This window comes from Erpetoichthys calabaricus, chromosome 16, assembly GCF_900747795.2.
Source record: "Erpetoichthys calabaricus chromosome 16, fErpCal1.3, whole genome shotgun sequence".
In the NCBI taxonomy this organism is placed as follows: domain Eukaryota; kingdom Metazoa; phylum Chordata; class Cladistia; order Polypteriformes; family Polypteridae; genus Erpetoichthys; species Erpetoichthys calabaricus.
This window is the reverse complement of record NC_041409.2, coordinates 34,030,543-34,045,458: the sequence shown is the minus strand read 5'-3', so window position 1 is coordinate 34,045,458 and position 14,916 is coordinate 34,030,543. Positions and strand designations below refer to the sequence as shown.

General features: G+C 37.1%; 1 protein-coding gene across 1 annotated transcript in view; it reads right to left on the bottom strand.

Moving 5' to 3' along the window:
• Positions 1 to 14,916, bottom strand: part of ryr3 (ryanodine receptor 3) — a 535,616-nt gene that overhangs the window by 346,859 nt on the left and 173,841 nt on the right. Inside the window, exons 8-12 of the mRNA XM_051920096.1 lie at positions 13,286 to 13,385; positions 12,407 to 12,500; positions 10,676 to 10,750; positions 10,139 to 10,292; positions 3,966 to 4,130 (exon numbers count right to left, since the gene is read on the bottom strand). Of these exons, the coding sequence (XP_051776056.1) occupies positions 3,966 to 4,130; positions 10,139 to 10,292; positions 10,676 to 10,750; positions 12,407 to 12,500; positions 13,286 to 13,385 (588 nt within the window). The remainder of the gene's footprint in view (positions 1 to 3,965; positions 4,131 to 10,138; positions 10,293 to 10,675; positions 10,751 to 12,406; positions 12,501 to 13,285; positions 13,386 to 14,916) is intronic.

Here is a 14,916-nt window from a genome sequence, read left to right as displayed (position 1 = left end):
GAAGGTCTACTACAAGTAAGACATTAATAAATCCACAGCACTTGGGTGGCCTAAACACCGAAGCAGTGGTAGAAGACTTAGGATTGTGCTTGCCATTATGCTAGTATTTTCTAGTATGAACAATTACTGTATGTGAAAAATGGTTTACTTTTCCCAGTATTCCTGTCATTCTAGGTGAAACAAAAATGGTGTTGGGGAGTATGACAGTTAGCTTTAAAGATGTTAAAAATTATTTGAAGACCATAAAAAGGTAAGAATGTTAAAGACTGTTTCAACTGTAACTTCTCTCTTCTTAGTTTTTTTTTTTTTTTTTTACATTTTTTTAACTTGTGTATGTCTGACTGATGACTGACAAGCAAAGACATGTATAAGAAAGGGGGCAAAATGAGGAAAGGACAGATGAGATTGTAAACTGAAGGAACAGAAGCGCTAGTTTAAAATTTTGAAATGAAAATAATGGATGCCATAAAAGAAAGCGATGATTATCAGAGTGTTGTGAAGGTTTAGTGTTTGGGCTGGGGTATATATGTTTTATTCTAAAAGCAATTTCAGTGGCCCTGGGCAAGTGGTGGGCCCTTAATCGCATGTTGGCTATTACGACATACATTGAAACCGCATTTTAGCAGAGGTGCAAAGAAGATTTTGCATTAGTTTAATGTGCCTTGGCAAGTAAGAATTCCTTCTCATAACACTGTTTTAAAATGGTTCTATACATTTTAATCTACTAGTAGTATAAAGGATATGTTTGTTGGATTACTGAGAACTGTAAGAATACCAGAAAATATCCAAAGTCTGAGACAAACAGTAGACATTCAGGGCAATGTCAGTCAGTAGCATTAAACATTTCAAACTGTTAATTTATCTATTCTCTTATCTTTACTAGCATAAAGTTTTACACTGCTGGCCTAGCTCTCTTTCTCAGGGGTGGGGGATGATTTGTTTAGAATCTTTTTATTTTGTAAAGCTTGAGTTATGTGTATGGAATGTTATTTGATTTTAATAAAATCAATAAAATTAAAAAAGAAAATTGTGTATATATTTTTTGAAATTATTTACAGTAGTTATTTTTTTACTCAGTTTATTGAAATGTTAAATGAAAAGTATTGTTAATAGTGGAGCTCATTTGAAAACTGTTATATAAGCGCATTGATTCATTGTTTTTTGACTACTTTATTCCTTAACCAGCACCACGAATCAGCTTGACAAAAGTTAACTCGTCATTCATACTATTCTTTCAAAAATCTTCATATCCTCACACTGCACTCAAATTATTTATTTTTCTCACCTTTATTAAAGCTTAAACTAAGCATTTACACTAAAGGTAATAAACCTCAGAAATCTAGTCCCAATTTTGTATTACTGTTTTATTAAAAATATTAATATCACATTTACTTTCCACTTTTCTTTTTTAGAGAGCGATATATTTGAAAGGAAACAAAATTTATTGTTTTTATTATATGGTCATTGTTGTTTGTCTCTTTATGACTCCACTGTCATTACAGTAATAATCATCTTCTTGGGTCCCAGTGTGGTACTGATTTTCTTATTTAGGTCCTCAGGTGAAAAAATGTACTTTTTTGTGCTACATAGACAATGCTAACTGAAAATATCCCCATGGTGAGTCACTAAGCATGCCACTGATCAAAATATAGAAATATCACCAACATAAAGTGTGTACATAATGCAAAGGTGCTACAGAAGAGTACAAGGTAGTTGGTTCAGTACCCAGCTCTGACTTCCAATGTAACACATACTGAATTGCTTAAATTGATGAGCCTCCATCGTAGGAAATATGTATGTAAATAAGTTAAATTTGGACTGGCACTTTATCCAGGGCTGGTTCTTGCTTTTGTTTTAAGTATGGTCACCATGACTTTGAATTGGATTAACTTGTTATGTTAAATCTTTGCATTTATAATGGATTTTGGCATGGTGTCTACTAATAGATAGATAGATAGATAGATAGATAGATAGATAGATAGATAGATAGATAGATAGATAGATAGATAGATAGATAGATAGATAGATAGATAGATAGATAGATAGATAGATAGATAGATAGATAGATAGATAGATAGATACTTTATTAATCCCAATGGGAAATTCACATTCTTCAGCAGCAGCATACTGATACAATAAACAATATTAAATTAAAGAATGATAATAATGCAGGTGAAAAACAGACAATAACTATGTATAATGTTAAATGTTAACGTTTACCCCCCCCGGATGGAATTAAAGAGTCGCATAGTTTGGGGGAGAAACTATCTCCTCAATCTGTCAGTGGAGCAGGACAGTGACAGCAGTCTGTCGCTGAAGCTGCTCTTCTGTCTGGAGATGATACTATTAAGTGGATGCAGTGGATTTTCCATAATTGATAGGAGCCTGCTGAGCGCCCTTCGCTCTGCCACAGATGTTAAACTGTCCAGCTCCATGCCAACAATAGAGCCTGCCTTCCTCACCAGTTTGTCCAAACGTGAGGCGTCTTTCCTCTTAACGCTGCCTCCCCAGCATACCACTGCGTAGAAGAGGGCGCTCGCCACAACTGTCTGATAGAACATCTGCAGCATCTTATTGCAGATGTTGAAGGACGGCAGCCTTCTAAGGTAGTATAACCGGCTCTGTCCTTTCTTGCACAGCGCATCAGTATTGGCAGTCCAGTCTCATTTATCATCCAGCTGCAGTCCCAGATATTTATAGGTCTGCACCATCTGTACACAGTCACCTTTGATGATCACGGGGTCTATGAGGGGTCTGGGCCTCCTAAAATCCACCACCAGCTCTTTGGTTTCGCTGGTGTTCAGGTGTAGGTGGTTTGAGTCGCACCATTTAACAAAGTCATTGATTAGGTCCCTATACTCCTCCTCCAGCCCATTCCTGATGCAGCCCACGATAGCAGTGTCATCAGCGAACTTTTGCACATGGCAGGACTCCGAGTTGTATTGGAAGTCCAATGTATATAGGCTGAACAGGACCGGAGAAAGTACAGTCCCCTGTGGCGCTCCTGTGTTGCTGACCACAATGTCAGACGTGCAGTTCCCAAGAATATCGAATATCGAAAGCATACAATATATAATTGAGACACACACCACAGGGAATGCATGTGATTGATGTTGTCATCTATGTTTGTGATAGTTATTTCAAATTTATTAAAAATTATATTTTTAAAAATAACTTGCTCAGTAAGCAAAATATTATTCTCTTTATAAATTTTTGTTTTATGTCATAGTATCAAATCTACTTTCACATTTTTCTGTAAATCTGTGTATTCCAGTTGGTAAAGGGTGAAAATGAGTTTAATGTCAAATAAACTAGAAAATGTGAAAACTCCACCACAGAATGAGTATTTGACCCTGGTTCTATGTGCTGTACAATACAAAAACTGGCTACAGCCTGCATTCATGGACTTTTCATCAATATGTGAGTGTGGATTAGGTTAACACAGTAGATGCTCAGCAACCCATAAAATTATAACATTCTACTCCCTCTGTGATCCAGAAGCACCTCACACCATCCCACCCTGTGAGCTGTTTTAATATATCAGCCATTCATTTTCTAACCCACATATGTATTTCACGGTTGCATATCCTGGCAGCTTTGAGCATGACATGGGAAACAACCACAGAGAGAGCACTAGCATTTGTTAATGTCACGTTGTACTGCAAAAACAAAATTGTTGGGAAAAGTCTTTCCCATGGTAAAATACTATAAAAATAATACAGGCACTAAAGGACTGTGATCAGTAACTGGCTATGGCTTCAGCCCTAACATTTTCTTTTGAATGCCCTTACCATTTGGCCTGTCTCATACTATTTGCGTATTGCATAGTAGGCACATATAGGAGGTGCCAGAGTAAATGGCAACAGCACACAAAAATATGAGCTACAGCCAGAGCTGCAGCTAATTCCTGATAATTGTGTGTAAAAAAAAAAGAAAAACTGTATTTTGTCATATTATCAGCTTACCCTTCGCTTGAGGGGTCCAAGTCGAGCTGATTTGGCATCTGGAGCTTGGTAGGACAGCCATAGGCCAGAAGCGACATGCATAACAATACAAATGGAATCTCCATATTTAATTTCTGCTACTCCCATGCCTTCAACATCTCTTTTTGGACTGGATTCAATTTTTTCCTGTGGGATAAGAGGATATCAATAAGGAAAACAAAAGATCCACCACAAAGGACAATGCCACCTACATCTCTGTCTGTACTGCTTCATTGACTTTTAAGAGCTTATTCAGATGTAGAATTACCTGCTCCAAACTTTACTTTTTCTAATACCTGGTTGTGCCTGACATAGGGCTGCCATTCTTTGCATGACAATCTCTACAGTGAATTCTGATAGGATCACATAAAGTATGTGTATGTATATATGAGACAGAAACGGTGCAGTCCACTAAAACTGTCTTCCTTAAAAAAATGTCTTTTGCCTAAACTGGCAGATGGACCACCGTTTGAAGAATTCAAGCCTCCTTTAAATAAATGCATTCCTATTTTATTACATTTGACAGGAGAAAATATGATGAATCCTGGGATATAAAGGACTCTCCAGGACAAGAAACCTCAAAAATCTGAATTCTTGGTTAACAACTGGTATCTTTACTATCAGATATCAAACTCTTATGTTTAATTTCTCTGGAGGTGACAAAGATGTTAGATAGGCCTAACATCACAACACCAAAAAAATAAACAAAGACATAACTTATCAAAGCAATAAATATAAACCCATCCTAAGTTCACTATGAGAATGCTATGAGAATTTTCAGAGACACCACTTGAGATGTTTTACCTTTTCATGTATCTTTGCAGTTGGTGTTTTGGCACAAACAGGAGGTTACTATTGAATTTTTACTTGTTCTGTACAAAAAGCAGTTAAGGAGGTAAATGTAATTTTTTTAAATAAAAAATAAACACTGTAGGTGCCAGGAAGGAAGGACAGTCATTCTGGCAGGGATAAAGGAGAGATTCACAACCAGCCAGGAGGCCATAATGGATGGATTAGGCAAATGGGCTTACCGGGAGCAGTTCATTCTCCCACACAACAAGCGGCAGTGATCCTCAAGGGTAGACCAGATTAAGACACCCACAGGGTGGCATGGGAGTTGGCATCCAGAAAGGCAGCCCTGTCAGGGTCTTAGGATACTGCCAGATGGCACTGCTGGAGGAGGACTGCCCTGGTTTCCACATGATCTAAAAATACTCTGGATGACCTGGTCAGGAGACCAGAAACAGTTCCCAGATCTAGTATAAAAGAGAGCCTGCAATCTCACTTAAACTGAGTCAGAGTCAGTAGGCAGTGGGCAACGTTCTCATGGAGGAGGAAGGAGGATTGTGAATGGTAAATTTTGTTGGTTTTTGTATGAAGAAGGAGTTTTGTAAGATAAAAAAAATTATTATTTGATTCTGGAATTAAGTATGTATCACAGGATTCCAAACACTATGCAGCCATAAACCTGCCATTTTTTGATTGAGCAGTTTAATTTTATATTTTTGAAAAGGTTGTGAAGTTAATGTTCTGCTACTAAATCAAATAGCACTATTTACTTCAAAGATTTCACAGGGAGCTACAACTTTGAGGGGCATTCACATGAAATTTGCCACTCTCATTTTCCCAACAGTCAGTACTGGATTAACAAAACTACAGTGACAGACCTAATTAAAAAATAAACTGTATTACAAATACAAACTTAACTTACTACAGTATCAAGAAAGAAAGAAAAACCTACCTCAGTTTCAAGTGCAAACCTAACTTCAACAAAAATATGCCCAACTTTCAAGACACAAACATAGGATTAATGTATGGTACAAAGTCAACAAAATCTGACCTAACTTACCACAGTAATACATATTAACTAATTACAACTTCATATATAAGCCTAGCTTGCTGCAGCTACAAAACTAGACCTACCCTGTAAATGACTACATTAAAATGAGCATAGAAAAATTATACTTAATTTAACACTAGAATTACCACAGCCTATGAAAAAACTCGTAGATCTGGCCCACCTTAAATCCGTTCGCACCTCTCCATCAGCATCTTTTGTCCTGTAAATGTGCTGATAAAGACAAGCAGCAAGCAGCCTACTATTCCATCCCCCCACAGCTGCAAAACGTGCAGAAAGTTCTCCCAGCTCATGCCTTGATTGATTATCTGGGAGTGAAGTGCTGGAGTTTTAGAATGGAAATAATAGATTGTTATTTGGAACACATGCATTTCATGTGTGTTCCGTTTCTACAATAATCTATGTAAACACATTGTTAAAACAGAAAACTTTTTCATATTTTAGTAGTAAATGACAAAATGTTGGCATAAACTATATAATGTGTGAAGTCTGAAGTCCAAAGATCAAATAAACACTTTCACAAAAGGTTCAACGACGATACAATAGCTTCTGTGGCATAGCGGTAAAATTTGCTGACTTGTAACCAAGAGTCCCCAGTTTGATCCCCACTGCCTCCTATATTTGCCGTTTTCAGTAGTGAGCTGCTCTTATTGCTAATATTATACAGTACACACATACATTTGGTTTGCGTCCGTAACAGATGGTGGACATTTATAGTACTTGTGAAAGTTACCAGTTTATTTTCATTTTTATTCTCTCAGTCACGATCACGATACATACTACCATGCCCCCACCCAGGGATCTGACGCTAATAGTTTTTATTTGAAACTGGGAATAACTGTAGATGTGAGTGGTGTTTTGAGGCAATGGAACTGGACATTCTCTGATCTGGAGGGATAAAAGTTGACACACAAACGCTGGTGAAACTGCCTTCTTCGTATCTCACCGTCACTTGATTTTTTTTTATTCAGTTTTATTGAGTGTTCCTGCTCATGCTGAATTAGTATGCACCTTATGGTCTATGATGTCAAAAAAAAACAAAAAAAACACAGGCATAGGTATATATGATATTTGGAATTATTCATTTTATGACCCGTATAGTACATTTCGGAAAACATTGTGGCATGGATGCAACATTATTCATATTCATTCGCATAACATCTTGCGCTTGTAATCAGTGACCACATGTTTTTTTTTTTCCCCCGATCTTGCCAGTCTCCACATTGCTGTATGCTTTTTCTTTTGTACTGGACATGCAGAGGAAAGAATAGTACAGAGCAGTAAGTTCAGCGCTATATGCAATTATCAAATTCAAATGTTAACAGTTCACATACCCGTCCTTACTACATTTACGGCATGTGTACCTGTTGCAATACGCACACTTCTCTCTATGCTGTGATTTCTATTATACACCTGAAAGAAAGAGAAAATATATGTGACATTTTGAAGAAATAATTTTATGACCTGAATAGTACCAACCAGAAAACATAATCGCACTAATGCAATATTATTTGAAAATGAACAGCGTCAGATCGGGCGTGAATTTATGCTGCCGCTGTTACTTAGAGTCAGATTAGGAGAGGCGGGGTGGGGTGGTACAGCGTGATCGTGATTGAGAGAATAAAACGTGTTATAGCACACAGCAAATGGCCACCTGCATGTTCCTGCTTGCACTGAATAAGCTCACGCCTTCTGGTGCACAGTATCAACGCAGCACGGAGAAAAAAAGAAACAGACAAATATATGGGACCTTGGGTATAAATTTATTGTACTTGTAAAAGTTAGCTTTTTTCAGTTTTATTCTCTCAATCACGATCATAGAAAACATGCAATCTCGTATCACCTATATGCTGATGACTGCCAAATTTATTTCTCCCTCAAGTCAACTGACTCCACTAAACCTCTTCTCGACTGCTTATCTGACATTAAGGACTGGCTGGCTGTAAACTTCCTTCACCTGAACGATTCAAAAACCGAGGTCATTGTTTTTAGTCCTGACCGCAAACAGACCCTACCCCTTGGCCTCGACTTTCTTCCCATTCCAGTAACTTTGTCTGCTTCCAATCTTGGAATCAAAATGGATATGGTCCTGAAAATGGATGCTCAAGTCAACAGCACAGTAAAATCCTGCTTTTTCCATCTCAGGCGAATTGCCAAACTCAAACCAATTCTGCCTTACCACCTCCTGGAATCAGTAGTCCATGCATTCATTACGTCCCGGCTCGACTATTCTAATTCCTGCCTATATGGTATTAGTAAAGCCACTCTTTCTAGACTCCAATTGGTTCAAAATGCGGCTGCAAGGCTTTTAACTGGAAGCAGCAGAAGCCAACATATTACACCGATTTTAAAAACCCTACACTGGCTGCCGGTTAGCTTCAGAATTGATTTTAAGATACTCCTCTTAACCTATAAGGCACTAAATGGTCTAGCCCCTGCCTACTTGAGTGTCTTGCTCCATCGTCACAATCCCCCTCGTGTTCTTAGATCCGCAGATCAGCTGCTCCTAACCGTTCCCAAGGCACGTTTTAAAGTTCGTGGTGAAAGGGCTTTTTCCATCTGTGCACCTAGGCTCTGGAACTCCTTACCTTTAGTGGTTAGGCAAGCCGCTTCAGTCGCCACATTCAAATTACACCTAAAAACGCACTTCTTCACATTGGCTTTTAATTCTTAACCTGTCTTATTTCCACTTGCTTTTTGCTATTTCTCTGTTTTATTGGGTCCCCGGACCTGTTTTTAGTGTCTCTGTTTTAATTCTCTCTGTTTGTTTTTAATATTTTGCTTTTAGTCTTGCTTGTTTTAACTGTACAGCGCTTCGGTCAGTTGTAATGCTGTGTTTTTAAGCGCTTAACAAATAAAAATGGTATGGTATGGTATTCTTTCCTCTGCATGTCCTGGAGAACAAAAGAAAGCCACCATACACCAACATGTGGGGACTGGCAAGATCGGGGACAGAAAAAAAAAAAAAAAACATGCAGGCACTGATTACAACCGCAAGATGTTATGCGAATGAATATGAATAATATGAATAATGTTGCATCTGTGCCACAATGTTTTCCAAAATGTACTATACAGGTCATAAAATGAATAATTCCAAATATCACATATACCTATGTCTGTGTTTTTTTTTTTTTTTGACATCATAGACCATAAGGTGCATACTAATTCAGCGTGAGCAGGAACACTCAATAAAACTGAATAAAAAAAAATCAAGTGACGGTGAGATACGAAGAAGGCAGATTCACCAGCGTTTGTGTGTCAGCTTTTATCCCTCCAGATCAGAGAATGTAAAGTTCCATTGCCTCAAAACACCACTCACATCTACAGTTATTCCCAGTTTCAAATAAAAACTATCAGTGTCAGATCCCTGGGTGGGAGGGCGGTAGAATGTATCGTGATCGTGACTTAAAGAATAAAAGTGAAAATAAACCGGTAACTTTCACAAGTACTATAAATGTCCACCGTCTGTTACGGACGCAAACCAAATGTATGTGTGTACTGTATAATATTAGCAATAAGAGCAGCTCACTACTGAAAACGGCAAATATAGGAGGCAGTGGGGATCGAACTGGGGACTCTTGGTTACAAGTCAGCAAATCTTACCGCTATGCCACAGAAGCTATTGTATCGTCGTTGAACCTTTTGTGAAAGTGTTTATTTGATCTTTGGACTTCAGACTTCACACATTATATAGTTTATGCCAACATTTTGTCATTTACTACTAAAATATGAAAAAGTTTTCTGTTTTAACAATGTGTTTACACAGATTATTGTAGAAACGGAACACACATGAAATGCATGTGTTCCAAATAACAATCTATTATTTCCATTCTAAAACTCCAGGACTTCACTCCCAGATAATCAATCAAGGCATGAGCTGGGAGAACTTTCTGCACATTTTGCAGCTGTGGGGGGATGGAATAGTAGGCTGCTTGCTGCTTGTCTTTATCGGCACATTTACAGGACAAAAGACGCTGACGGAGAGGTGCAAAAGGATTTAAGGTGGGCCGGATCTACAAGTTTTTTCATAGGCTCTGGAAATTCTAGTATTAATACAACAAAGAACATAGGCTTAATTTTTAGTACCTACGTTACAAAATTGGCCTAAACCACTAGGTTAAACACTTTTTCTAAACAACAGGTCTGTTATTTCATTAACAAAGGCAAGCCTAACTCATATTGCCATATTAACTGCAACAGGCCTAGCTTACTAATTAGTGCCGCCCTGAAGTCAAGCTAAAAGTCATCAATGTCAGAAGTAGATAACAGAATGACCCCCTGCTAACATCAACATTACCTTTGATGCTCTAAAGCAGAAGGCTGTAGATTCAGTGTCCGCCTTTTCTCTGTCTTGAAGAACCAGAGTTCGGTCCATCAATGCTAAATATTGCCCTGTTGTAATGTGTCGCAAGCGGAAAGGCTGACCCCAACGAATATAGCTTCCACTCCAACTAAAACAGAAACAGAATTTAATTTTATCAAGCCTTGCAGACTAAAATTACAGTAATGCAAACTTTCAAGGTTTTAAGTATATATTAATGAGCACTTGATTTCAAGCTTATATTCACTCATAAATAATCTCTTTTAAGCAATCAAGTTCAAGCAATTAAGTCTGAGACCTAAAAAGAAAATAAATGAATATAAATACACTTAAAAGCCTGTGCTTTTGTAAGAAATAATTTTCTTATAGATAATTGAACTTGTGATTCCTGGCTAAATGGGCTCTAACAGCTTTCTTATTATTTATCTAGTACAAAAACACAAACTGTTGAGAAAATCTTCTGAAATGTTCATTGAGCCCTGTTACATTGATCTGTAAGACTGAATAAAATACCTTATGCGAAGTGGTTCAACCCTCCATAGAGATCTTGCTCGAGCACCAGCACTTCCAGTTTCATAATTTACTATCCTGAAAGTAAAATAAAAAGACAGCTAAAACAAACAGAAAGGTAAGTGCATGGATGGACACTTAAACTTGTCAGCTGTGTGAAAGATTGAAGGATACACACATAGAGGGTACAGGTGAATCAATGGACAGATAGCTTACAGATAGAGACAAAGAGATCAATAAAGAGTTTAAAAGATTAATAGAGCAAACAGCTTATTTACAGATGGTTTGATAAGAAAAAAAGTGTGGACAGTTATGAATCAGTCATTAGTGAGACACACTGTAGACCAGGCTAGATACAGAGGGGCTAGCTCCAGATAGATTACTAGAAACATTTAGATTCTAAACACTTTTTCTAGTATTCACAATATCACCCAGCTCCTAGAGACTTTCTATATGAAACCTCATCTCCTCACTCACTTTGTTTACAGCATATTCCACGCTCATTTAACTTGAAATACACAGACAGCTAAAATGAGAAAATGCTGGCACTAAACTGAATGGAAGCCCAGCGGGAAATAAAACATTCATTCCACTTTCTCCAGTGACACTGGCAAATTCGTTATTTATGGACCAGGAATGTAACCTCTATTAAATTTCAAGGACAATATTATAAAAAAAAATCCTCTTTCTTGGGTAGCCATATTTCATTAAGAGCATACTAGGTGCTAAGCTGTAGCTGAAAAATGCAGCCAAGCTTCCTGATTCTCAGGTAGCTTGAGGCTTACTGTCTGCTCGGAGGTTTACTAGCTGGCATGATGCCTACTTATATCTCTGAGGTTTTGAGCCAAAGAAAGAGGTAATGAATTAATAGGATACTCTTTATGGCCTAGGTGTTATACATCTATGCATCTCATGTATAATAGAATGACACTTCTCTACAACACATTTAAATGTCTACACTCAAATTCAGAATAGTACAGATTATATTATAGCCAGCAGTACCTCTTTTAGTTTTTAGAAAAGTTAACATTCAGAATCATTTTTTATTTATACTATGTTAACATCACAAAAAATAGTTTATGGTTATGTCAGGTTGGCAACACAATATGGAGCGTATTGACCTATAATTACCGGATCACAACCGCTGTCTTGAGGCAAGTAAGTTCTCACGCTGAGAACAGAAAATTGTCAGACTGCAGTGTTGTAAAGTAACTCTGGTGTAGACTAATATAACAAGTATAAGGCCTGAGGTCAGAGACCACCTTAGTAGGAGGACCTGTTAGGATTCCTCTTAATAATAATAAAAAACAAAAAAAAAACATACAGGGTGACAAACAAAGAGCCAGTCTTCTGTTTTTAGCTTCATAGGGGGTAACTCAATCCAGATATGGTCCAGAAAAAGAGAAATATAACATAAAGTTTCTCTAGGCATACTGCTCCAACATTAGACATACTCATTGGTTAATGGATAGTTATATTTATTTATGTCTTACACTACATTACATGGGTTTGTCTGTCTACTAACAAATTAAAATAATGAAGCGAAAAAATAAACATCATTGGACACAGATAAGCGAGACAATGAACCAAACATAACTATGCTCACTTTCACTATTCCAAACTAAGAACATTAGGAGAGCTACATGAATATAAACAACTAAAGTAGCAGCCTATCACATTAGCATCTAGCACCTTTAGGCTTTTGAAATCCTTTTGCAATTACAATAAACTCACCTATACTGATCTTCACTCTTAGGAGATGATGGGATGGTCAGAATCTCATCATGACCATGAAAGAGACGCATCACATGCCCACCAAGCAAATAACCTAAAAGAGGGTTAAAAAGGTCAAACAATGAGTTTTACATGGCTATGCCAGTGGGCTTATGGTGAATCACAGCCTCTTACTGGTCATCCCCTAAAATGCTTCTTCATTCAAAAATTACAAGTCTAGACACCCAGAACAGAACCTGAAGCACACTAGATTTTTAACATTGATACACCATATCAGCACTATTATTTTCATATGTTTGTTCTTGTCTTCTTTTACATCTAATTTACAGGTTATAATCAGGTTGGAATTTAATGGAAACAGGTATCCTCTATTTAAAAGGCATTATTAATGCAGTAGCTTTATATATGCACTTAATAAGAAATGATACAATGCCATCAGACAGTTCAAAAAATGCTAAAGTCTCTCAATCAAACTCCTAATGAAAAACTCTTAAAAATATTTTGTACAGCTTTTGCTTTGTACCCAGCATGGAATGTTTTAATCCATGTTGTAAATCATAATCAAGTATATTTAAATAATGTTCATTTGTTTTATTATTTATTATATGAAGCTTCTCTTCATATCTATTTTAAGACCTATTTTCTAAGTCCCATCAAGTACAGCAGTACCGATACAGTATATGTACATGAAATTACTGGATCAGCTATTCAGAATTGATTCTGCTATTCTTTAAAGGCTTAAGAAGAAAACATTCACAGGTACTGAAGCTGGAAAACAACTTCAGTACTAGTGTCCTCTCTGAAGAGTGAAGTTACTTCATTTTAACTTCACAGAGATGTTTACAAAGCCTTCAACAGTCAAGTCTTTTTTGAACATACCTTCTTCCACGTTACTTCCAGAACAGGTTGGGTGCACATTCCACAGAGTTTGCATGAAAGATGCATCTACCTGAATACTGCCATTGGAGATTGAGAGATGCTAAAAGAAACAGAACAAAATTATTAGTGAATAGGAAAATAAAGACGAAAATAATAATAATAATGTAGAAAAGAATAGGCAAAATGGACCTGAATAAAAATGCGATAGCAAATTACAACTGCTGCAGCCTTATGGCATGTGGAGAAACTGACCATGGCTTTAGAAGAAACTGAACTGCAATTCATTGTATTATACCATTTTTCTGTAGATTCAAATTACAAGTAGAAAATAAAATTAGAAAGTAACAGTAGGGTGACTATCTTCATACAAAAATTGGCCTAAAGAGCAGTACAAGAATTCAGGAAAACTTTCAAAGCTACCCTGAACAATAAAGTCTGAATGGTGTGTGGGTTTGAAAACTGCATACACCTCAAAGACCTTTCATTTTCATTTATAGTAAAGGCAAATAGGGAAGAGACTTTCATTTTGTGTAATTTCAATGGCACCGATGTTGTGCTCAGGTTGAGATAAATGCCACTCCAACTTCAAGTACTGGGAATCTTCATCATTAGCTGATGCTATGCGAGTCTGGAATTCTCTAAATAAAACCTAAGGAAGTGTCTATTGTGTATCTGAAAATGCACAACATGCTACCTGGGGAGAAGCATAGATGAAGTTGGAACAGACCAAGACTTACACATTAAACAGCTCACAAGAATAATGCAAAACCAAGGCTTCTAGTAGTAACACAAACCTGTACAATCACAACAAACTACATTTGTAACACTGAAAGAAATTAAGCAATTTTCTTGGGCATTAGTTCATGGCCAAAGTTTGGTTTAATTAATATAACATTCTCAAGCTTCCTTAATCCACTTTTGGACAACTGGAGACTGAAGCCTATCCTGGGAGCATTGGGCACAAGGCAGGATCAAGCCCAAGATGGAGCACTTGTCCACTGCAGGGCCCACCCAGAGAAATGTGCAGACGACACATAGTAACTCCTCAGTGTGGAATACAGACTTAGGAAACTAGATCTGTAAGGCACTACAACACCATGCCAGCCATTGCATTGATTATTATAGAAAGTAGCAGTTGAGCCTCAAGTCAGTGTGCCTTGGAATAAATTGGAAAGCAACTGGAAATGCCACGGTTAAAAGACACATTAAAATGCTACTTAACCTTGTACTTAATTTTTAATGTCATTAGATAGATAGACAGCTAGCTAGCTAGCTAGCTAGCTAGCTAGCTAGCTAGCTAGATAGATAGATAGATAGATAGATAGATAGATAGATAGATAGATAGATAGATAGATAGATAGATAGATAGATAGATAGATAGATAGATACTTCATTAATCCCAAGGGGAAATTCACATACTCCAGCAGCAGCATACTGATACAAAAAACAATATTAAATTAAAGATTGATAATAATGCAGGTAAAAACTGACAATAACTTTGTATAATGTTAATGTTTACCCCACCGGGTGGAATTGACAATAACTTTGTATAATGTTAATGTTTACCCCACCGGTTGGAATTGAAGAGTCGCATAGTTTGGGGGAGGAACGATCTTCTCAGTCTGTCAGTG